Source organism: Mustelus asterias, chromosome 19 (assembly GCF_964213995.1).
Source record: "Mustelus asterias chromosome 19, sMusAst1.hap1.1, whole genome shotgun sequence".
In the NCBI taxonomy this organism is placed as follows: Eukaryota; Metazoa; Chordata; class Chondrichthyes; order Carcharhiniformes; family Triakidae; genus Mustelus; species Mustelus asterias.
This window is the reverse complement of record NC_135819.1, coordinates 44436947-44463063: the sequence shown is the minus strand read 5'-3', so window position 1 is coordinate 44463063 and position 26117 is coordinate 44436947. Positions and strand designations below refer to the sequence as shown.

The 26117-nt window shown below is 42.9% G+C and overlaps 1 protein-coding gene across 1 annotated transcript in view; it reads left to right on the top strand.

The window, feature by feature from the left end:
• The window catches only part of LOC144507484 (mucin-5AC-like), a 229113-nt gene that overhangs the window by 148031 nt on the left and 54965 nt on the right, over nt 1-26117 (top strand). The window contains exons 46-50 of the mRNA XM_078234610.1: nt 3921-3986; nt 5374-5433; nt 18092-18157; nt 19545-19604; nt 21912-22271. Coding sequence (XP_078090736.1) covers nt 3921-3986; nt 5374-5433; nt 18092-18157; nt 19545-19604; nt 21912-22271 — 612 coding nt within the window. The remainder of the gene's footprint in view (nt 1-3920; nt 3987-5373; nt 5434-18091; nt 18158-19544; nt 19605-21911; nt 22272-26117) is intronic.

The window sequence follows — 26117 nt, the reverse complement described above, 5'->3', positions numbered from 1 at the left end:
TTCAATGTCTGTACGTAGCTACATGCAGCAGAATCTGAGACTCAGAGCAGTTTCACAGGTTGAATGTTTTCTGCTTCATAGAAACGACATCAAAACCTGAGACAGTGACAACAACCACATCCACCACCAAATACATACCTGGTAAGCAGCAATGGTTGTACACCCTGCTGCAAGTCTGTCCATCTCTGTGTGGTCTATCACTGACTCATTAACAAATATAACCACAAGATAAGACCATAAGACATAGGAGCGGAAGTAAGGCCATTCGGCCCATCGAGTCCACTTCACCATTCAATCATGGTTGATTTCAACTCCATTTACCCGCTCTCTCCCCATAGCCCTTAATTCCTCGAGAAATCAAGAATTTATCAATTTCTGTCTTGAAGACGCTCAACGTCTCGGCCTCCACAGCCCTCTGTGGCAATGAATTCCACAGACCTACCACTCTCTGGCTGAAGAAATTTCTCCTCATCTCTGTTCTAAAGTGACTCCCTTTTATTCTAAGGCTGTGCCCCCGCGTCCTAGTCTCCCCTGCTAATGGAAACAACTTCCCTACGTCCATCCTATCTAAGCCGTTCATTATCTTGTAAGTCTCTATCAGATCTCCCCTCAACCTCCTAAACTCCAATGAATATAATCCCACAATCCTCAGACGTTCATCGTATGTCAGGCCTACCATTCCTGGGATCATCCGTGTGAATCTCCGCTGGACCCGCTCCAGTGCCAGTATGTCCTTCCTGAGGTGTGGGGCCCAAAATTGCTCACAGTACTCCAAATGGGGCCTAACCAGTGCTTTATAAAGCCTCAGAAGTACATCCCTGCTTTTGTATTCCAAGCCTCTTGAGATAAATGACAACATTACATTTGCTTTCTTAATTACGGACTCAACCTGCAAGTTTACCTTTAGAGAATCCTGGACTAGGACTCCCAAGTCCCTTTGCACTTTAGCATTATGAATTTTGTCACCGTTTAGAAAATAGTCCATGCCTCTATTCTTTTTTCCAAAGTGCACGACCTCGCACTTGCCCACGTTGAATTTCATCAGCCACTTCTTGGACCACTCTCCTAAACTGTCTAAATCTTTCTGCAGCCTCCCCACCTCCTCAACTTTCATTTTCTACCTCACATTATCCTTTTAATTGTTTGCTTTGAAAACATTTGTTTCTCTGGTCGTTAAGTTGTAAATTTGAATGCAGCTTGTAGGAAGTTGTACTCCTGACATAACAGTTCGTGGAATGATAGATAATAATAGATAATTTCTAACATGCATCAACTGCCATGCCCTTTCATTCTCATATTTCTCCACTGCATGCGAAGCTCCCAAGTGAGAAGGATGTATTTATTATAACATCCACCGTATTATGATATGGACCAACAAAGCCTTTGTGGTGAAATTTTTACTGTCACTTGGTATGTTATCCCAGACCTTTCCATTCTTCTCATGTGACTCCTACCATGGTGTACCTTTCCCATTTCCCACAGTACTTTCCTGTGCCATTACCAGCCACATTCCATCCTTCCCAGGCCAACCCTCTCATATCCATACCCATCCCATTTCTTTCATTCCTATCATTCTCAGCCAATCTAGCCCTTCTTTCTATGTCTTCTGCATCCATGCCACCTTGTTCCCAATCGCAAACTTCCCATGCTATCCCTTTTTATTTTCACGCTATCCCCTCCTGTTCTCTCCCCTCCTCCCATATGATTCCCCCATCTCATGCCACTCCCCACATACCATCCTTCCTGTCCTGATCCGTCTATGATGTGGAGATGCCGGCGTTGGACTGGGGTAAACACAGTAAGTTTAACAACACCAGGTTAAAGTCCAACAGGTTTATTTGGTAGCAAAAGCCACACAAGCTTTCGGAGCTGCAAGCCCCTTCTTCAGGTGAGTGGGAATTCTGTTCACAAACAGAGCTTATAAAGACACAGACTCAATTTACATGAATAATGGTTGGAATGCGAATACTTACAACTAATCAAGTCTTTAAGAAACAAAACAATGGGAGTGGAGAGAGCATCAAGACAGGCTAAAAAGATGTGTATTGTCTCCAGACAAGACAGCCAGTGAAACTCTGCAGGTCCACGCAACTGTGGGAGTTACAAATAGTGTGACATGAACCCAATATCCCGGTTGAGGCCGTCCTCGTGTGTCCGTCTAGAGAGCTGGGCTCTCTTTACCTTCTTACTCCACCATCTCCCTGCACCCACTGCTGCTGTCATCCAGTGTTGGCAGCCATGCCCATGACGTACACTCCAGTTCTGCATGTGCCTCTCATGCCTTTGTGTGATCTGCCCAGCAAATCAACCCAGTGGGCAATCAGAACATTGGACAAAGACAGGAATTCTGGGATTCTGGCCGTTCCTGCCAGCAGGTTCTTCCAGTTCTGCCAATGGCAACCTCCCACCGGGCAGATTCCTCAACAGCGGGACAAGCAAGCCACACAAAGTACCGTAGACGTTAGTGGGATCCCAGAAGATTCCGCAACGGGAAGGGCCAGAAAGCTTTGGCCAGCGCTAAGTGGAATGGGCTACCAAATTAGGTTTGACAAATTATTTTGCCTTGTGGATTAACTGATGAAATAATTTTGTGATCGAGACTGAGATGAAGGCCAGAATTCTCCTACTTTGCTCATGGCTGGGATTTTCCGGTCTCGCTGCAGTGAATGGAGTTTCGGCTGAGCACCATTAGACCATAAGACATAGGAGCAGAATTAGGCCACTCGGCCCATTGAGTCTGCTCCGCCATTCAATCATGGCTGATAGTTTTCTCATCCCCATTCATCTGCCTTTTCCCCATAATCCTTGATCCCCTTATTAATCAAGAACCTATCTATCTCTGTCTTAAAGACACTCAATGACCTCCACAGCCTTCTGTGGCAACGAGTTCAACAGGTTCACCACTCTCTGGCTGAAGAAATTCCTCCTCTCTGCTTTAAAGGATCGTCCCTTTAGCCTGAGGTTGTGCCCTCTGGTTCTAGTTTTTCCTACTAGTGGAAACATCCTCTCCACGTCCATCCTATCCAAACCACGCAGTATCCTGTAAGTTTCAATAGGATTGCCCCTTCATCCTTCTAAACTCCAACAAGTACAGACCCAGAGTCCTCAGCCGTTCTCCATACGACAGAAATTGTCTGTTCTTGCTGACAGCGGTGGGGGGTGGGCGGGCGGTGGGCGGGCGGTGGGCGGGGGAATGAGATCAGAGAATCCCGACCAAAGTGTCTAGAAGTTTGAAATTTGGGTGCTTGGCTGCGGGCAGCAGGAAAGTATGTTTTCAAACCTGGTACAGGCAAGGCTCACTGAGTGGTGTAGCAATATTTTTCTTGCGACATAGAAACTGTACCACTAACGTGGACAATGATTAAAACTACCTCCACCACCAGTTACATGCCTGGTAAGTGACAGCAGTTTTTGAATTAAATTGCACCAAATCTACCTCCACAAATTAATTATTTTTGAATGTTTCTTCCCTGCTGCCATCAGACTTTTGAATGGACCTATCTTGCATTAAGCTGATCTTTTTCTACACTCTACATATGACTGTAACATTACATTCAGCACCCTCTCCTTTCCTTCTCTACTATGTACTCTATGAACGGTATGCTTTGTCTGTCTAGCACGGAAGAAACAATACTCTTCACTGTATGCTAATACATGTGACAAGAATAAATCAAATCAGAAATCAAATCCGTGTAACAATTCCGGAAACTCTTACACTAAATAGAATATTGAATATGGTTCATTAAATAGTTCTATTCAGTCTCCACTAAGTACATTTATTGGGTACGCTAAGATAAAGAGAATAGCTATAATCTTCAGGAACTTTATGCTTATCTACCTGCAGCAGAAAAGTAAGTCTATATAAATCTGGTACAGATGAGTCTCAGTGTAATGGTTTGAAATATTTTTCACTTCTGTAGAAACTACATCACTCATTGAAACAACGACTTCAACTGCATCCACCACCACCCCCACCCCCAAAGTGGGTAAGTGCCGTTTAATAACTTGCATCAAGACGGTTTCCACAAATGGATTATTTTCTAACTCCATGTGGCCTGTCACTGAATACGTAATGAAATAAAACTTTCACCTTTTTACCACAGATATTCCATTCTAATTATTTGGTTTGAAAATGTATTATTTTTGTTTTCTGGTAATGTTTACGCAGCTTTTAAGAGATGGGGCTCCTAATTTATTGTTTAGTGGAAATAAGATGTATGTTAGGGATTTGGTACCAGTTGTGGTAAAATCCTGCAGGGTGCATCCACTTGCATAAACTGATATATGTCCCCAGTGTCGAAGCTTCAAACAAGAAGTGTATATTATCAAATATATCCCGACAAGCATCCCTCGATGTTCGAATTAAAATGAATGGCACTTAGGATATTTATAAATCTGCATGTTGTTTCGGCTTTACGATGCTGGCTTCGACAATACAATGCTCTATGCCACCTGCCTTGTATATTATTCAGTCGCAGAACCTGAACAAGTCTGTGGAATCGGTGAAACCGCTGTCCGATTTTCCTGGAAAAATGTGACCCCACAGTGCGGAGACATGGGGCCAGAGACGGACAGGACGATGGGTGGACGGAGAGTGGGAGAGGCAGTGCTGTCTGTCTTGGTTTTGTGTGTCTTGTTTAGGCAGACACTTTCAGTGAGAGCGCAGTAAATATGTGAGGCTCATCTGCGAGTGTATTCATGTGGTCAAATCTCCTGCAGTGACCTGTTGGCTGACAAATAGCTTCAGACAAGAAGTTTCCAACTACCTGAGACCAATACATGGATGCACAAATAATCCTGAAGGATGAACATTGACATGTGGTCATGAACCAGTTGATTGTTTTTATCATTGTGTACCTACGTGAAAATCAGTTCACACTTATGATGTTTTGACATGACATAGTTTTCAGGAACAAGTTGTGTCATAAGTTCAAGGACTGCTTGTCTGAAATAGTGTGTGGGTTTCCTCTGGGTGCTCCAGTTTCCTCCTCCAGTCCAAAGATGTGCGGGTTAGGTGCATTGGCCATGCTCAATTGCCCCTTAGTGCCAGGAGATTAGCAGGGTAAAAATGTCGGGTTATGGGAATAGGATCTGGGTGGGATTGTGGTCGGCGCAGACTCGATGGGCTGAATGGCCTCTTTCTGCACTGTAGCAAATCAATGTGACAATTCCATCAACTGTTCACTTGTGCAATTAGTGTATGAATGTGGGTTATTAAGTAGTTCTATTCTCTCCACGCTAAGTTTATTGAGTGTACTGAGTATACAATTGAATAGGTGTAATTTTTAGAAATTTTGTGCTTAGCTACATGCAATAGAAAGGTAAGTTTATAATCCTCAGTGTGCACTGTTGAAATATTTTTCTCCTCTGCAGAAACTACAACCCCGATTGTGACAACAACTTCAACCGTGCCCACCAGCAGCACCACAACCGGTAATTGGCAGCGATTTTATATCTTGTGCTAAGTCTATTTCAGAATGGATTCGATTCTAACTTTATGTGGTCTGTTTTATTATTTTATAAATGTGGCTTTGAATTTTCTACTTCAAATTGGTTTGCTTTGAAAATGTTTGCAAAGCTGTTCCTTATTTTGTAAATTTTTGGTTCAATTTTAGGAAATTATGTTCCTCGCATCATGTTTAGCAGAACAGGGTACAAATCCTATGTGCAGCCCAAGCAACGTGGGGGCATTGTATTATACATTCCTATTAAATAGCAATTCTGCAGTTATCAAATATCGGGGTGGTTTCTGTTTCAAACCAGGAAAAGAATTCTCTCAATAGACTCTCAAATTCTTCCCTGGAATTTCATTTCCCCGCTCTTTCTCTCTCTCGCACGTAAATGAAAATTAACCCATTGATTTCTGAAGTAGGAATATGAACATGGAAAGCACCTTAGTGCTTAGATGAACAGTGTTGTACTGGATTGGTCGTCTTTGCATCATTGCGATGAAATTGTGGAGCTGGAATGTAATAAGTTATCTGAAGCACTATTCCCAGTGAATGTCAACTGCACACCCTAATTCGGAACTATATCACCATTCCTTCACTATCACGGGGTCAACATCCTAAAACCACTCTTCTTAACTGCAATGTGAGACTGAATGGATACATGGACTGCAACTGTTCAGGAAAGTAGCACAGTTGATATGGTTTACATGGACTTCAGTGAGGTCCCACGGGGAAGGTTGGTCCAAAAGGTTGGAGCCCATGGGATCCAAGGTTAGTTGCCAATTGGATCCAAAATTAACTTGTTAATAGGAGCCAAAAGTGATGGAGGAGGGTTGCTTTTGTGATTGGAAACCTGTGACCAGTGGTGTACCACAGGGATCAGTGCTGGGACCCTTGATGTTTGTTATATACATTAATGACTTGAATAAAGTTTATTAAAATTTATTTGTTAGTGTCACAAGTAGGCTTACTTGTGACACTAATAAACACTACAAAGTTACTGTGGATATCCCCTAGTCGCCACACTCCGGCGCCTGTTCGGGTACACTGAGGGAGAATTTAGCATGGCCAAGGCACCTAACCAGCACCTCTTTCGGACTGTGGAAGGAAACTGGAGCACCCGGAGGAAACCCAAGCAGACACGGGGAGAACATGCAGACTCTGCACAGACAATGACCCAAGGCCGGAATTGAACCTGGGTCCCTGGCGCTGTGAGGCAGCAGTGCTAACCACTGTGCCACCGTGCAGGATTGGAATGTAATAGGTATAATTAGTAAGTTTGCAGATGACATGAAAATTGGTGGTGTTGTTGATAGCGAGGAGGATAGTCTAAGACTACAGACTGATATAGATCAGCTGGTAAATTGGGCAGAGCAATGGCAGATGGAATTTAATCCTGATAAGTGTGAGGTGATGCATTTTGGGAGGTCCAATAAGGGTGGAATATACACAATGAATGGTAGGTCCCTAGGGAGTATTGAGGAACAAAGGGACTTTGATGTACAAATTCATAGAACGCTGAAGGTCGCAGCGCAGGTAGATAAGATGGTGAAGAAGGCATACAGAATGTTTGCCTTCATTAGCCGGCGCATAGACTATCGGAGCAGGGAGGAGTTGGTACAACTTTATAAAACATTGGTTAGGCCACAGATGGAATATTGTGTGCAGTTCTGGACGTCACAATGTCGAAGAACGTGATTGCAGTGGAGAGGGCGCAGAGGAGATTCACCAGGATGTTGCCAGGGATGGAAAGTTTCAGCTATGAGGAGAGACTGGATAGGCTGGGTTTGTTTTCCCTGGAGCAGTGGAGACTGAAGGGGGATCTGATAGAGGTATATAAAATAATGAGAGGCATAGCAAGGATAGATCTTCAGAATCTTTTAGTTATGGCAGAGGAGTCTAAGACCAGAGGGCATAGGTTTAAGGTGAGGAGTAAGTGGTTTAGAGGGGGATGATTCACCCAGAGGGCGATGGAAATATGGAATGCGCTGCCCGAGAGGGTGATGGAGGCAGATACCCTTGCAACATTTAAGAAACATCTGGACAAGCACTTAAATCTTGAATGCACAGTAGACTAATGACCAAGGACTGGTAAATGGGATGATTTTGATTGGTATTTGATGGTTGACATAGACATGATGGGCTGAAGGGCCTGTTTCTATGCTGTATGACGTTGAAAGAATATGGCGTCAAATTGAGAGAGGTTGCTGTGCCATTTTAATCTTTGTATTTCTTGTTAATTAACTTGTTTAAAGGCAGGTTCAGTAAGCCCAGACTTCTTATTTTGCAGAGGAGCAATGTAACGGTGAATGGTCTCCTTGGATTAATGATCAGACGCCTTCTGAGGACAGCCCAGGCGATTCTGAGTTATTGGATTCCATGCGCGATGAACTGTGCCCTTCCTCTTCTGATGCAATTAATAAAATCCAATGTCAATTTGCTGATTACCCGGAGAGGCCAATAAGTGAATCGACGGACAATGTGACCTGTGACAAAGACACAGGACTTGTCTGTGTTTACAGCGAAAGTGCTTCGCTGGACAGGAAGTTTTGTTATGATTATCAAATCCGTGTTTGCTGTGAGCCACAAACCACAACACAACGGACAACAACCTATCTGCCTGAAACCACCTCTACAACCACCACTCCTGGTAAATATGATATTTGCGTGTAAAGGGGATGATGGCCTATTATCACTAGACTATCAATCCAGAAACTCAGCTAGAATGTTCTGGGGACCAGGGTTCGAATCCCGCCAAGGCAGATGGTGAAATTTGGATTCAATAAAAAATATCTGGAATTAAGAATCTACCGATGACCACGAAACCATTGTCGACTGTCGTAAAAATCCATCTGGTTCATTCATGTCCTTTAAGGAAGGTCATCTGCCGTCCTTACCTGGTCTGGTCGACATGTGACTCCAGAGCCACAGCAAAGTGGTTGACTCTCAATTGTCCTCAGGCAGTCAGGGATGGGTAATAAATGCTGGCCAGCCAGCAACGCCCATGTCCCATGAATGAATAAATAAAATACACATCTCTTTTAGAACAAAAACACTTTGAACAAACTTGCCCTATATGAGTGAAAATCCTACATCCGACACAGATAATGCATCAAGCTGATAAAGCAATAGTAGATCCAAATTAGAAATTATTGTAGTAATAGTCTGCCCAAAAGATGCACTGATTCATAAGACAATGTCTGTCATTTTAATCGAGTCATTGGTCCATATCAAATACATGGGCTAATACATCAATTAGAGAAGTGGATAGCAATAAGATGATTAGTGTATTTTCAACTATTTGTCCGGCATTGTTTCACATGCTATTTAACTCTTACCTGAACCATCTCCTCTTTTTGGACTAAAATTTCTTTTGCATTATAACTAATATACTGCGGACACACTCACATCAAGAAAGTGACTGGTGCCTAGCTCGACATGATCAACTGTTTACTCCCTATTCATAATGAATAGTAGCAGTAACATGACGTGTGACTGAATAATGTAGTGCAGGTCCACAGCATAAATGCTTAAATGGTAGACCCTTCCATTGACCCTGTATACTCTGTTAAGATCATGTTGGAGCCTTGGGAGGAGTTGCTCCAGTATCAGCGCCAGGATTGTTGTCCAAGTGTTTTAAAACCACTCTTTTTTTTTGGATAGCTAGTTGAATATAAATCTGCCCAAGCTTTCCACTGTCCATTGAAAACTAATTGTTGCAGGAACTCCATTAATGGTCCAATTGACATAGCAATTCCCACAACCCTTTATATTTGTGGAAATGATGCTCTGATGGCAAAGGCTGTTCGCTTTGAATGGTTCTCTTTCCTTTCCTCCAAAATAATCTTATTGAGTAGATTAAGATAGAAGTGAATAGATTTCGTTTTTACAAATGCTATTCTGCCGCACATGACCAAGAATATATGTTTTTAAACTGAATACTACGGGCTTCAGTGTGCAATGTAAGAAGTTGAAAGATTTTCCTGTTCTACAGAAACAATGCTACCAACACTGGCATGGGCTACAATTACAGCTACCACCAGCTACATACCTAATAAGGGACAACACTTTCATACCTTGCATTAAGTTAGTCTCCAATAGGTTGTTTACTAGCTCCATGCGGCCTGTCATTGAAGGGTAACAACATACAGCTTTCACTTTTACACACACATTTCCCTTTCTAATTGTTTGCTTGGAAAGTGATTGCATCCTTGACCGTTAAGTTGTAATTTATTGGAAGTTGTTTAGCAAATCGTCTTCCTGACATCATGTTTGCCCAAATGGGAAGCAAATCAGCACTTTCGCTCCCAAGTTCACACTTTTTTGCAATGAGCGTTAACTACCATCCCGTAGAGTGCCCAGCTCCTAATGAGAAGAGTATGTTAAATTATTTTTATATATATATATAACATGCTGTCACTGAACAACCTGTTTGTCACACTTTGTCAATACTGATGTTGTAAAGCAATATAATGGACTGCAAGTCACAGCCAATCCATCTCATTCCATCTCTCTGACTATTTCACGCTGTTCTGAGCTCAGCTACAGGATTTCATAGAAGAATCATAGAAGGAGGCCATTCGGTCCATCAAGCCTGCACCGACAAGAATCCCACCCAGGCCCTATCCCAAAAACCCCAAGTATTTATCCTAATAGTCCCCCTGACACCTAAGGAACAATTCCGCATGGTCAATCAACCTAACCCACACATCTTTGGAGTGTGGGAGGAAACCAGAACACTCGGAGAAAACCCACCCAGACACGGGGAGAATGTGCAAACTCCACACAGATAGTGACCCAAGCCGGGAATCGAACCTGGGTCACTGGAGCTGTGAGGCAGAATTGCTAAACACTGTGCCACCGTACAGCCCATATTATCAGGTTTTTTGTTGATACCCACTAGAAAACTGAGTCTGGTGGTATGTGCTCAGTAGGTTGGTCTGTGGAATGTAGTTTTCCTGCAGTGTGACTCCTCCTCTTGCAGATAGCAGAATATCACCCTCTTCACCCCCTTTGATCTTTGAGATGATGAGTGAATTACCAGTCTGATGAAACAACCTGATGCTAAATGAGTCAAGCAGTCAAATTACATGCTAGATTGATGTTATATGGACCACTGTGGCAATGTTGTGTAACTAAACTATGATAAACTGTCTCACAAGTCTATTTGGAAGTGTCATCAAACATAGAGTAGCTGTCTTAAATCCATTTCGAATGAGGAGGATGAAGAATTTTTTAAAAATTCATTTGTGGGGTGTGGGTGTCACTGGCTGGCCAGCATTAATTGCCCATCCTTACTTGCCCTTGAGAACGTGGTGATGAGCCACCTTCTTGAACTGCTGTAGTTCCTGAGGTGTTGGTACTCCCACAGTGCTGTTAGAGAGGGAATTCCAGGATTTTGACCCAACAACAACCCAACAACAACAACAAGGAACGACGATATATTTGCAAGTCAGGATGGTGAGTGACTTGGAGGGGAACCTCCAGGTGATGGTGTTCCCAGATATCTGTTGCCCTTGTCCTTCTAGATGGCTGAAAACATGGGTTTGAAAGGTGCAGCCTAAGGAACCTTCGTGGGTTCATGCAGTGCATCTTGGAGATGGTACACACTGCTGCCACTGTTCATCGGCGGTAGAGGGATTAAATGTGTGTTGAAGGGGTAGCAGTCAAGTGGACAACTTTGTCCTGGATGGTGCCAGGCTTCTTGAATGTTTTGGAGGTGCACTCATCCAGACAAGTGGAGAGTATTTCATTTTTCTCCAGACTTGTCCGTTGTAGATGGTAGACAGGCTTTGGGGAGTCAGAAAGTGAGATACTTACAAAAGGATTCCTAGCCTCTGACCTGCTCTGCTAGCCACAGTATTTATATGGCCAGTCCAGTTCAGTTTCTGGTCAATGGTAACACCCAGGATGTTGATAGTGGGAAATTCAGCAATGGTAAAGCCATTGATTGTTGGGGGACTATGGGTAGATTCTGTCTCTTGGGGGAGATGGTCATCGTCTAGCAAGAGAGACAGGGACTGCAGTTCACGCTCTGTGTTGAATAGAAACGGCATTATGTATGAATCTGGATATGATGGTGCAGGTTGCCAGGACAATATTTCAATGTTAGGACCTTCCACTGACACTACATTGTCAGGTCAGCTTCGAGCTGGAGGACTCTGGGAAGTGAAACAGTCAGAGCCGCTGTTAATGTGGAGAATTCAAGTCGATGTGCATCTGTCTATTCTAAGAGGTTTGCACTGTCCATTGAAAACTAATATTGACAGGAACTCCATTCTATGTGACAAACGCCAGCAAATCTTACCTTGAAAAATTGATGTCCTGGCTGAAGAGCTATTAATTAATTATATTGCCTATTTGCTAAAATAATTTTGTTAAGTAAAGAGAAAAGTGAATGGATTCATTTTTTGCAACTTCTGTGCGTAGCGACATGCAGCAGAATCTGAGACTCAGAGCGGTTTCACAGGTTGAAATGTTTTCTGCTTTATAGAAACGACACCAAAACCTGAGATAGTGACGACAACCACATCCACCACCAAATACATACCTGGTAAGCAGCAACAGTTTTATACCTTGCTCCCAGTCTCTCTCCAAATGTGATTGTTTTCTCGCTCAGAGTGGTTTGTCACTGACTCAGCAGCAAATATAACTTTTCATTTTTCCTTTATTGTTAAACAAACAGTGATCCCAGAACTGACACCTGGCAAACACCACTGTCTACTGTTGTCAAGTCCAAAATAGAACCATCTACCACCGCTTGCTGCTTTCTGTTCTTAAGCCAATTTTTTTTATCTGTTTGGATACTGACCTTTCTATTCCATAGGCTTCAATTTTTTAATCAGTCTTTTATGTGAAAATTTGCAAAACATTTGATTAAAATCTATATCGACAACATCCACAATATTCCTTTCATCAAACTCCTCTGCTACTTTTGCAAAAAATATCAATGAGTTTGCCTGGCAAGATCTTCCTTTTACAATTCCACGCTGGCTTTCTTTAACTAACCCAAACCTCTCCAAATGTTTGTGAATGTTTCCCTGATTATGGATTCCAAATCCTAAGCCAGCTCCATCTAAGGAAGGTTTAAGATTAAAACAAGCCTTCAACTCTCTTTAGCAACCTGGGATCCAAGTCATCCAAACCATCACCCTTAGCCATAGCAGCCTTCCTTAACCTTCTCCCTCTCAATTCTTACACTAACTATTGTCTCCGTTGTCTCAGTTTCTGCCAATATTTTGTCAGGATTCTCTTTCTTTATTAGCACCAATACAAATAACTGATTGAGCATTCTGGCTTTCACCTGCACCTCAAAGTGTCGATATCATTCTCTTTGAACCTTATTAGACATAAAATCGCCATAGTCCCAGATGACCATAGGCTGCTCTCCCCTTGGGGGAGAACTGCCTGGTGGTGATTTTAACCTGAGGACCTCCACACCTCAGGTGAGGGGTAAGGTTGAGACAGCAGGCCTTCATGAATAACCTGAGCTGCACTGTTGGCACCGCTCTGCATCACAAACTATCTGTCCAGACAACTGAGCTAACTGGTCCCCAAGACACAAGACGAACTACATTTCTGACTAGCCACTGAGTAATTACATTCTGGTAGAACAGTTTTGGGTTTCTTTTTATGTTGACCGCCATTCTATTTCCATACTCTCCCTTTGCCTCCCTTCTTTTCCTCTTCATCTCCCATCTCAACTGACATGAATTTTTCTGACATGTATCATGTGACATGTTTGCTTCATCACAATCTCTATTTCCCTTCTCATCCAGGGAGCCCTGTTTTGGCTCCCTTACCTTTCACCGTTGTTGGAATGTACCAAGCCTGTACCAAAGGCATCTCTTCTTTAAAGGTCACCCCGTGTTCCCTTATAACTTCTCCTGGAAGCTCTGGTTCCATTATGTCCTGGTTAGAATTCATCGTGTAGAAATTAGACCTCTTCCAATTTAGAATTCTGTATTTAGATTTTTCCTTGTTCATCTCCGTCACTAATCTAAACCTTATGATATGATGATCACTATTGCTGAAATATGTCCCTACAGACACTTGGTCCAGTTGGCCCACCTCATTTCCCAGCACCACATCTGGCAATGGCCTCCTTTCTCGTTGGGTTGAGAATGTGCTGATCAGGGAAGTTCTCCTGAACACATTTCAGAAATTCCTCCCCTTCCTTACTACTTACTCTAACATTATCCCAATTGATATTTGGGTAGTTGGAGTCCCCACCATTACCAGTCTATAGATCTCCTACATCTCTGTGAGTCTCCCATAGATTTATTCCTCTATCTCTCTCTCTCTCTCCCTATTTAGTAGGCAATAGAATACCCCTTGCACATGAGAAAATTGATGGCAATTGACAGATGATCAATGTTAACAATATTTGAGCATTAGGATCTTTGACCGACACGGCATCCTCAGGCCTGGTTAGAGCTGGAGGTTCCTGGGAAGTGAGACTGAGTATAATTGGCCTGAGAATATTCAGAGCCACTGCCTGCCTGGAGAATTCAAGTCTGTGCTTTTGCTGATTGTAAGAGGTTTCCACTGTGCATTGCGAACCAATATTTATCAGAACTTCATTCTATGTAACAATTCCAATAAATCTATAATGTATAATTAATTTCCTGGCTGAACGAGCTATTAAATAGTTGTATCCCCTCTTAACTAAAATAATTTTATTTAAATCAACTAACAAAGAAGTGAATCAATTTGATTTTTTCAATGTCTGTACGTAGCTACATGCAGCAGAATCTGAGACTCAGAGCAGTTTCACAGGTTGAAATGTTTTCTGCTTCATAGAAACGACATCAAAACCTGAGACAGTGACAACAACCACATCCACCACCAAATACATACCTGGTAAGCAGCAATGGTTGTACACCCTGCTGCAAGTCTGTCCATCTCTGTGTGGTCTATCACTGACTCATTAACAAATATAACCACAAGATAAGACCATAAGACATAGGAGCGGAAGTAAGGCCATTCGGCCCATCGAGTCCACTTCACCATTCAATCATGGTTGATTTCAACTCCATTTACCCGCTCTCTCCCCATAGCCCTTAATTCCTCGAGAAATCAAGAATTTATCAATTTCTGTCTTGAAGACGCTCAACGTCTCGGCCTCCACAGCCCTCTGTGGCAATGAATTCCACAGACCTACCACTCTCTGGCTGAAGAAATTTCTCCTCATCTCTGTTCTAAAGTGACTCCCTTTTATTCTAAGGCTGTGCCCCCGCGTCCTAGTCTCCCCTGCTAATGGAAACAACTTCCCTACGTCCATCCTATCTAAGCCCTTCATTATCTTGTAAGTCTCTATCAGATCTCCCCTCAACCTCCTAAACTCCAATGAATATAATCCCACAATCCTCAGACGTTCATCGTATGTCAGGCCTACCATTCCTGGGATCATCCGTGTGAATCTCCGCTGGACCCGCTCCAGTGCCAGTATGTCCTTCCTGAGGTGTGGGGCCCAAAATTGCTCACAGTACTCCAAATGGGGCCTAACCAGTGCTTTATAAAGCCTCAGAAGTACATCCCTGCTTTTGTATTCCAAGCCTCTTGAGATAAATGACAACATTACATTTGCTTTCTTAATTACGGACTCAACCTGCAAGTTTACCTTTAGAGAATCCTGGACTAGGACTCCCAAGTCCCTTTGCACTTTAGCATTATGAATTTTGTCACCGTTTAGAAAATAGTCCATGCCTCTATTCTTTTTTCCAAAGTGCACGACCTCGCACTTGCCCACGTTGAATTTCATCAGCCACTTCTTGGACCACTCTCCTAAACTGTCTAAATCTTTCTGCAGCCTCCCCACCTCCTCAACTTTCATTTTCTACCTCACATTATCCTTTTAATTGTTTGCTTTGAAAACATTTGTTTCTCTGGTCGTTAAGTTGTAAATTTGAATGCAGCTTGTAGGAAGTTGTACTCCTGACATAACAGTTCGTGGAATGATAGATAATAATAGATAATTTCTAACATGCATCAACTGCCATGCCCTTTCATTCTCATATTTCTCCACTGCATGCGAAGCTCCCAAGTGAGAAGGATGTATTTATTATAACATCCACCGTATTATGATATGGACCAACAAAGCCTTTGTGGTGAAATTTTTACTGTCACTTGGTATGTTATCCCAGACCTTTCCATTCTTCTCATGTGACTCCTACCATGGTGTACCTTTCCCATTTCCCACAGTACTTTCCTGTGCCATTACCAGCCACATTCCATCCTTCCCAGGCCAACCCTCTCATATCCATACCCATCCCATTTCTTTCATTCCTATCATTCTCAGCCAATCTAGCCCTTCTTTCTATGTCTTCTGCATCCATGCCACCTTGTTCCCAATCGCAAACTTCCCATGCTATCCCTTTTTATTTTCACGCTATCCCCTCCTGTTCTCTCCCCTCCTCCCATATGATTCCCCCATCTCATGCCACTCCCCACATACCATCCTTCCTGTCCTGATCCGTCTATGATGTGGAGATGCCGGCGTTGGACTGGGGTAAACACAGTAAGTTTAACAACACCAGGTTAAAGTCCAACAGGTTTATTTGGTAGCAAAAGCCACACAAGCTTTCGGAGCTGCAAGCCCCTTCTTCAGGTGAGTGGGAATTCTGTTCACAAACAGAGCTTATAAAGACACAGACTCAATTTACATGAATAATGGTTGGAATGCGAATACTTACAACTAATCAAGTCTTTAAGAAACAAAACAATGGGAGTGGAGAGAGCATCAAGACAGGCTAAAAAGATGTGTATTGTCTCCAGACAAGACAGCCAGTGAAACTCTGCAGGTCCACGCAACTGTGGGAGTTACAAATAGTGTGACATGAACCCAATATCCCGGTTGAGGCCGTCCTCGTGTGTCCGTCTAGAGAGCTGGGCTCTCTTTACCTTCTTACTCCACCATCTCCCTGCACCCACTGCTGCTGTCATCCAGTGTTGGCAGCCATGCCCATGACGTACACTCCAGTTCTGCATGTGCCTCTCATGCCTTTGTGTGATCTGCCCAGCAAATCAACCCAGTGGGCAATCAGAACATTGGACAAAGACAGGAATTCTGGGATTCTGGCCGTTCCTGCCAGCAGGTTCTTCCAGTTCTGCCAATGGCAACCTCCCACCGGGCAGATTCCTCAACAGCGGGACAAGCAAGCCACACAAAGTACCGTAGACGTTAGTGGGATCCCAGAAGATTCCGCAACGGGAAGGGCCAGAAAGCTTTGGCCAGCGCTAAGTGGAATGGGCTACCAAATTAGGTTTGACAAATTATTTTGCCTTGTGGATTAACTGATGAAATAATTTTGTGATCGAGACTGAGATGAAGGCCAGAATTCTCCTACTTTGCTCATGGCTGGGATTTTCCGGTCTCGCTGCAGTGAATGGAGTTTCGGCTGAGCACCATTAGACCATAAGACATAGGAGCAGAATTAGGCCACTCGGCCCATTGAGTCTGCTCCGCCATTCAATCATGGCTGATAGTTTTCTCATCCCCATTCATCTGCCTTTTCCCCATAATCCTTGATCCCCTTATTAATCAAGAACCTATCTATCTCTGTCTTAAAGACACTCAATGACCTCCACAGCCTTCTGTGGCAACGAGTTCAACAGGTTCACCACTCTCTGGCTGAAGAAATTCCTCCTCTCTGCTTTAAAGGATCGTCCCTTTAGCCTGAGGTTGTGCCCTCTGGTTCTAGTTTTTCCTACTAGTGGAAACATCCTCTCCACGTCCATCCTATCCAAACCACGCAGTATCCTGTAAGTTTCAATAGGATTGCCCCTTCATCCTTCTAAACTCCAACAAGTACAGACCCAGAGTCCTCAGCCGTTCTCCATACGACAGAAATTGTCTGTTCTTGCTGACAGCGGTGGGGGGTGGGCGGGCGGTGGGCGGGCGGTGGGCGGGGGAATGAGATCAGAGAATCCCGACCAAAGTGTCTAGAAGTTTGAAATTTGGGTGCTTGGCTGCGGGCAGCAGGAAAGTATGTTTTCAAACCTGGTACAGGCAAGGCTCACTGAGTGGTGTAGCAATATTTTTCTTGCGACATAGAAACTGTACCACTAACGTGGACAATGATTAAAACTACCTCCACCACCAGTTACATGCCTGGTAAGTGACAGCAGTTTTTGAATTAAATTGCACCAAATCTACCTCCACAAATTAATTATTTTTGAATGTTTCTTCCCTGCTGCCATCAGACTTTTGAATGGACCTATCTTGCATTAAGCTGATCTTTTTCTACACTCTACATATGACTGTAACATTACATTCAGCACCCTCTCCTTTCCTTCTCTACTATGTACTCTATGAACGGTATGCTTTGTCTGTCTAGCACGGAAGAAACAATACTCTTCACTGTATGCTAATACATGTGACAAGAATAAATCAAATCAGAAATCAAATCCGTGTAACAATTCCGGAAACTCTTACACTAAATAGAATATTGAATATGGTTCATTAAATAGTTCTATTCAGTCTCCACTAAGTACATTTATTGGGTACGCTAAGATAAAGAGAATAGCTATAATCTTCAGGAACTTTATGCTTATCTACCTGCAGCAGAAAAGTAAGTCTATATAAATCTGGTACAGATGAGTCTCAGTGTAATGGTTTGAAATATTTTTCACTTCTGTAGAAACTACATCACTCATTGAAACAACGACTTCAACTGCATCCACCACCACCCCCACCCCCAAAGTGGGTAAGTGCCGTTTAATAACTTGCATCAAGACGGTTTCCACAAATGGATTATTTTCTAACTCCATGTGGCCTGTCACTGAATACGTAATGAAATAAAACTTTCACCTTTTTACCACAGATATTCCATTCTAATTATTTGGTTTGAAAATGTATTATTTTTGTTTTCTGGTAATGTTTACGCAGCTTTTAAGAGATGGGGCTCCTAATTTATTGTTTAGTGGAAATAAGATGTATGTTAGGGATTTGGTACCAGTTGTGGTAAAATCCTGCAGGGTGCATCCACTTGCATAAACTGATATATGTCCCCAGTGTCGAAGCTTCAAACAAGAAGTGTATATTATCAAATATATCCCGACAAGCATCCCTCGATGTTCGAATTAAAATGAATGGCACTTAGGATATTTATAAATCTGCATGTTGTTTCGGCTTTACGATGCTGGCTTCGACAATACAATGCTCTATGCCACCTGCCTTGTATATTATTCAGTCGCAGAACCTGAACAAGTCTGTGGAATCGGTGAAACCGCTGTCCGATTTTCCTGGAAAAATGTGACCCCACAGTGCGGAGACATGGGGCCAGAGACGGACAGGACGATGGGTGGACGGAGAGTGGGAGAGGCAGTGCTGTCTGTCTTGGTTTTGTGTGTCTTGTTTAGGCAGACACTTTCAGTGAGAGCGCAGTAAATATGTGAGGCTCATCTGCGAGTGTATTCATGTGGTCAAATCTCCTGCAGTGACCTGTTGGCTGACAAATAGCTTCAGACAAGAAGTTTCCAACTACCTGAGACCAATACATGGATGCACAAATAATCCTGAAGGATGAACATTGACATGTGGTCATGAACCAGTTGATTGTTTTTATCATTGTGTACCTACGTGAAAATCAGTTCACACTTATGATGTTTTGACATGACATAGTTTTCAGGAACAAGTTGTGTCATAAGTTCAAGGACTGCTTGTCTGAAATAGTGTGTGGGTTTCCTCTGGGTGCTCCAGTTTCCTCCTCCAGTCCAAAGATGTGCGGGTTAGGTGCATTGGCCATGCTCAATTGCCCCTTAGTGCCAGGAGATTAGCAGGGTAAAAATGTCGGGTTATGGGAATAGGATCTGGGTGGGATTGTGGTCGGCGCAGACTCGATGGGCTGAATGGCCTCTTTCTGCACTGTAGCAAATCAATGTGACAATTCCATCAACTGTTCACTTGTGCAATTAGTGTATGAATGTGGGTTATTAAGTAGTTCTATTCTCTCCACGCTAAGTTTATTGAGTGTACTGAGTATACAATTGAATAGGTGTAATTTTTAGAAATTTTGTGCTTAGCTACATGCAATAGAAAGGTAAGTTTATAATCCTCAGTGTGCACTGTTGAAATATTTTTCTCCTCTGCAGAAACTACAACCCCGATTGTGACAACAACTTCAACCGTGCCCACCAGCAGCACCACAACCGGTAATTGGCAGCGATTTTATATCTTGTGCTAAGTCTATTTCAGAATGGATTCGATTCTAACTTTATGTGGTCTGTTTTATTATTTTATAAATGTGGCTTTGAATTTTCTACTTCAAATTGGTTTGCTTTGAAAATGTTTGCAAAGCTGTTCCTTATTTTGTAAATTTTTGGTTCAATTTTAGGAAATTATGTTCCTCGCATCATGTTTAGCAGAACAGGGTACAAATCCTATGTGCAGCCCAAGCAACGTGGGGGCATTGTATTATACATTCCTATTAAATAGCAATTCTGCAGTTATCAAATATCGGGGTGGTTTCTGTTTCAAACCAGGAAAAGAATTCTCTCAATAGACTCTCAAATTCTTCCCTGGAATTTCATTTCCCCGCTCTTTCTCTCTCTCGCACGTAAATGAAAATTAACCCATTGATTTCTGAAGTAGGAATATGAACATGGAAAGCACCTTAGTGCTTAGATGAACAGTGTTGTACTGGATTGGTCGTCTTTGCATCATTGCGATGAAATTGTGGAGCTGGAATGTAATAAGTTATCTGAAGCACTATTCCCAGTGAATGTCAACTGCACACCCTAATTCGGAACTATATCACCATTCCTTCACTATCACGGGGTCAACATCCTAAAACCACTCTTCTTAACTGCAATGTGAGACTGAATGGATACATGGACTGCAACTGTTCAGGAAAGTAGCACAGTTGATATGGTTTACATGGACTTCAGTGAGGTCCCACGGGGAAGGTTGGTCCAAAAGGTTGGAGCCCATGGGATCCAAGGTTAGTTGCCAATTGGATCCAAAATTAACTTGTTAATAGGAGCCAAAAGTGATGGAGGAGGGTTGCTTTTGTGATTGGAAACCTGTGACCAGTGGTGTACCACAGGGATCAGTGCTGGGACCCTTGATGTTTGTTATATACATTAATGACTTGAATAAAGTTTATTAAAATTTATTTGTTAGTGTCACAAGTAGGCTTACTTGTGACACTAATAAACACTACAAAGTTACTGTGGATATCCCCTAGTCGCCACACTCCGGCGCCTGTTCGGGTACACTGAGGGAGAATTTAGCATGGCCAAGGCACCTAACCAGCACCTCTTTCGGACTGTGGAAGGAAACTGGAGCACCCGGAGGAAACCCAAGCAGACACGGGGAGAACATGCAGACTCTGCACAGACAATGACCCAAGGCCGGAATTGAACCTGGGTCCCTGGCGCTGTGAGGCAGCAGTGCTAACCACTGTGCCACCGTGCAGGATTGGAATGTAATAGGTATAATTAGTAAGTTTGCAGATGACATGAAAATTGGTGGTGTTGTTGATAGCGAGGAGGATAGTCTAAGACTACAGACTGATATAGATCAGCTGGTAAATTGGGCAGAGCAATGGCAGATGGAATTTAATCCTGATAAGTGTGAGGTGATGCATTTTGGGAGGTCCAATAAGGGTGGAATATACACAATGAATGGTAGGTCCCTAGGGAGTATTGAGGAACAAAGGGACTTTGATGTACAAATTCATAGAACGCTGAAGGTCGCAGCGCAGGTAGATAAGATGGTGAAGAAGGCATACAGAATGTTTGCCTTCATTAGCCGGCGCATAGACTATCGGAGCAGGGAGGAGTTGGTACAACTTTATAAAACATTGGTTAGGCCACAGATGGAATATTGTGTGCAGTTCTGGACGTCACAATGTCGAAGAACGTGATTGCAGTGGAGAGGGCGCAGAGGAGATTCACCAGGATGTTGCCAGGGATGGAAAGTTTCAGCTATGAGGAGAGACTGGATAGGCTGGGTTTGTTTTCCCTGGAGCAGTGGAGACTGAAGGGGGATCTGATAGAGGTATATAAAATAATGAGAGGCATAGCAAGGATAGATCTTCAGAATCTTTTAGTTATGGCAGAGGAGTCTAAGACCAGAGGGCATAGGTTTAAGGTGAGGAGTAAGTGGTTTAGAGGGGGATGATTCACCCAGAGGGCGATGGAAATATGGAATGCGCTGCCCGAGAGGGTGATGGAGGCAGATACCCTTGCAACATTTAAGAAACATCTGGACAAGCACTTAAATCTTGAATGCACAGTAGACTAATGACCAAGGACTGGTAAATGGGATGATTTTGATTGGTATTTGATGGTTGACATAGACATGATGGGCTGAAGGGCCTGTTTCTATGCTGTATGACGTTGAAAGAATATGGCGTCAAATTGAGAGAGGTTGCTGTGCCATTTTAATCTTTGTATTTCTTGTTAATTAACTTGTTTAAAGGCAGGTTCAGTAAGCCCAGACTTCTTATTTTGCAGAGGAGCAATGTAACGGTGAATGGTCTCCTTGGATTAATGATCAGACGCCTTCTGAGGACAGCCCAGGCGATTCTGAGTTATTGGATTCCATGCGCGATGAACTGTGCCCTTCCTCTTCTGATGCAATTAATAAAATCCAATGTCAATTTGCTGATTACCCGGAGAGGCCAATAAGTGAATCGACGGACAATGTGACCTGTGACAAAGACACAGGACTTGTCTGTGTTTACAGCGAAAGTGCTTCGCTGGACAGGAAGTTTTGTTATGATTATCAAATCCGTGTTTGCTGTGAGCCACAAACCACAACACAACGGACAACAACCTATCTGCCTGAAACCACCTCTACAACCACCACTCCTGGTAAATATGATATTTGCGTGTAAAGGGGATGATGGCCTATTATCACTAGACTATCAATCCAGAAACTCAGCTAGAATGTTCTGGGGACCAGGGTTCGAATCCCGCCAAGGCAGATGGTGAAATTTGGATTCAATAAAAAATATCTGGAATTAAGAATCTACCGATGACCACGAAACCATTGTCGACTGTCGTAAAAATCCATCTGGTTCATTCATGTCCTTTAAGGAAGGTCATCTGCCGTCCTTACCTGGTCTGGTCGACATGTGACTCCAGAGCCACAGCAAAGTGGTTGACTCTCAATTGTCCTCAGGCAGTCAGGGATGGGTAATAAATGCTGGCCAGCCAGCAACGCCCATGTCCCATGAATGAATAAATAAAATACACATCTCTTTTAGAACAAAAACACTTTGAACAAACTTGCCCTATATGAGTGAAAATCCTACATCCGACACAGATAATGCATCAAGCTGATAAAGCAATAGTAGATCCAAATTAGAAATTATTGTAGTAATAGTCTGCCCAAAAGATGCACTGATTCATAAGACAATGTCTGTCATTTTAATCGAGTCATTGGTCCATATCAAATACATGGGCTAATACATCAATTAGAGAAGTGGATAGCAATAAGATGATTAGTGTATTTTCAACTATTTGTCCGGCATTGTTTCACATGCTATTTAACTCTTACCTGAACCATCTCCTCTTTTTGGACTAAAATTTCTTTTGCATTATAACTAATATACTGCGGACACACTCACATCAAGAAAGTGACTGGTGCCTAGCTCGACATGATCAACTGTTTACTCCCTATTCATAATGAATAGTAGCAGTAACATGACGTGTGACTGAATAATGTAGTGCAGGTCCACAGCATAAATGCTTAAATGGTAGACCCTTCCATTGACCCTGTATACTCTGTTAAGATCATGTTGGAGCCTTGGGAGGAGTTGCTCCAGTATCAGCGCCAGGATTGTTGTCCAAGTGTTTTAAAACCACTCTTTTTTTTTGGATAGCTAGTTGAATATAAATCTGCCCAAGCTTTCCACTGTCCATTGAAAACTAATTGTTGCAGGAACTCCATTAATGGTCCAATTGACATAGCAATTCCCACAACCCTTTATATTTGTGGAAATGATGCTCTGATGGCAAAGGCTGTTCGCTTTGAATGGTTCTCTTTCCTTTCCTCCAAAATAATCTTATTGAGTAGATTAAGATAGAAGTGAATAGATTTCGTTTTTACAAATGCTATTCTGCCGCACATGACCAAGAATATATGTTTTTAAACTGAATACTACGGGCTTCAGTGTGCAATGTAACAAGTTGAAAGATTTTCCTGTTCTACAGAAACAATGCTACCAACACTGGCATGGGCTACAATTACAGCTACCACCAGCTACATACCTAATAAGGGACAACACTTTCATACCTTGCATTAAGTTAGTCTCCAATAGGTTGTTTACTAGCTCCATGCGGCCTGTCATTGAAGGGTAACAACATACAGCTTTCACTTTTACACACACATTTCCCTTTCTAATTGTTTGCTTGGAAAGTGATTGCATCCTTGACCGTTAAGTTGTAATTTATTGGAAGTTATTTAGCAAATCGTCTTCCTGACATCATGTTTGCCCAAATGGGAAGCAAATCAGCACTTTCGCTCCCAAGTTCACACTTTTTTGCAATGAGCGTTAACTACCATCCCATAGAGTGCCCAGCTCCTAATGAGAAGAGTATGTTAAATTATTTTTATATATATATATAACATGCTGTCAATGAACAACCTGTTTGTCACACTTTGTCAATACTGATGTTGTAAAGCAATATAATGGACTGCAAGTCACAGCCAATCCATCTCATTCCATCTCTCTGACTATTTCACGCTGTTCTGAGCTCAGCTACAGGATTTCATAGAAGAATCATAGAAGGAGGCCATTCGGTCCATCAAGCCTGCACCGACAAGAATCCCACCCAGGCCCTATCCCAAAAACCCCAAGTATTTATCCTAATAGTCCCCCTGACACCTAAGGAACAATTCCGCATGGTCAATCAACCTAACCCACACATCTTTGGAGTGTGGGAGGAAACCAGAACACTCGGAGAAAACCCACCCAGACACGGGGAGAATGTGCAAACTCCACACAGATAGTGACCCAAGCCGGGAATCGAACCTGGGTCCCTGGAGCTGTGAGGCAGAATTGCTAACCACTGTGCCACCATACAGCCCATATTATCAGGTTTTTTGTTGATACCCACTAGAAAACTGAGTCTGGTGGTATGTGCTCAGTAGGTTGGTCTGTGGAATGTAGTTTTCCTGCAGTGTGATTCCTCCTCTTGCAGATAGCAGAATATCACCCTCTTCACCCCCTTTGATCTTTGAGATGATGAGTGAATTACCAGTCTGATGAAACAACCTGATGCTAAATGAGTCAAGCAGTCAAATTACATGCTAGATTGATGTTATATGGACCACTGTGGCAATGTTGTGTAACTAAACTATGATAAACTGTCTCACAAGTCTATTTGGAAGTGTCATCAAACATAGAGTAGCTGTCTTAAATCCATTTCGAATGAGGAGGATGAAGAATTTTTTTTAAATTCATTTGTGGGGTGTGGGTGTCACTGGCTGGCCAGCATTAATTGCCCATCCTTACTTGCCCTTGAGAACGTGGTGATGAGCCACCTTCTTGAACTGCTGTAGTTCCTGAGGTGTTGGTACTCCCACAGTGCTGTTAGAGAGGGAATTCCAGGATTTTGACCCAACAACAACCCAACAACAACAACAAGGAACGACGATATATTTGCAAGTCAGGATGGTGAGTGACTTGGAGGGGAACCTCCAGGTGATGGTGTTCCCAGATATCTGTTGCCCTTGTCCTTCTAGATGGCTGAAAACATGGGTTTGAAAGGTGCTGCCTAAGGAACCTTCGTGGGTTCATGCAGTGCATCTTGGAGATGGTACACACTGCTGCCACTGTTCATCGGCGGTAGAGGGATTAAATGTGTGTTGAAGGGGTAGCAGTCAAGTGGACAACTTTGTCCTGGATGGTGCCAGGCTTCTTGAATGTTTTGGAGGTGCACTCATCCAGACAAGTGGAGAGTATTTCATTTTTCTCCAGACTTGTCCGTTGTAGATGGTAGACAGGCTTTGGGGAGTCAGAAAGTGAGATACTTACAAAAGGATTCCTAGCCTCTGACCTGCTCTGCTAGCCACAGTATTTATATGGCCAGTCCAGTTCAGTTTCTGGTCAATGGTAACACCCAGGATGTTGATAGTGGGAAATTCAGCAATGGTAAAGCCATTGATTGTTGGGGGACTATGGGTAGATTCTGTCTCTTGGGGGAGATGGTCATCGTCTAGCAAGAGAGACAGGGACTGCAGTTCACGCTCTGTGTTGAATAGAAACGGCATTATGTATGAATCTGGATATGATGGTGCAGGTTGCCAGGACAATATTTCAATGTTAGGACCTTCCACTGACACTACATTGTCAGGTCAGCTTCGAGCTGGAGGACTCTGGGAAGTGAAACAGTCAGAGCCGCTGTTAATGTGGAGAATTCAAGTCGATGTGCATCTGTCTATTCTAAGAGGTTTGCACTGTCCATTGAAAACTAATATTGACAGGAACTCCATTCTATGTGACAAACGCCAGCAAATCTTACCTTGAAAAATTGATGTCCTGGCTGAAGAGCTATTAATTAATTATATTGCCTATTTGCTAAAATAATTTTGTTAAGTAAAGAGAAAAGTGAATGGATTCATTTTTTGCAACTTCTGTGCGTAGCGACATGCAGCAGAATCTGAGACTCAGAGCGGTTTCACAGGTTGAAATGTTTTCTGCTTTATAGAAA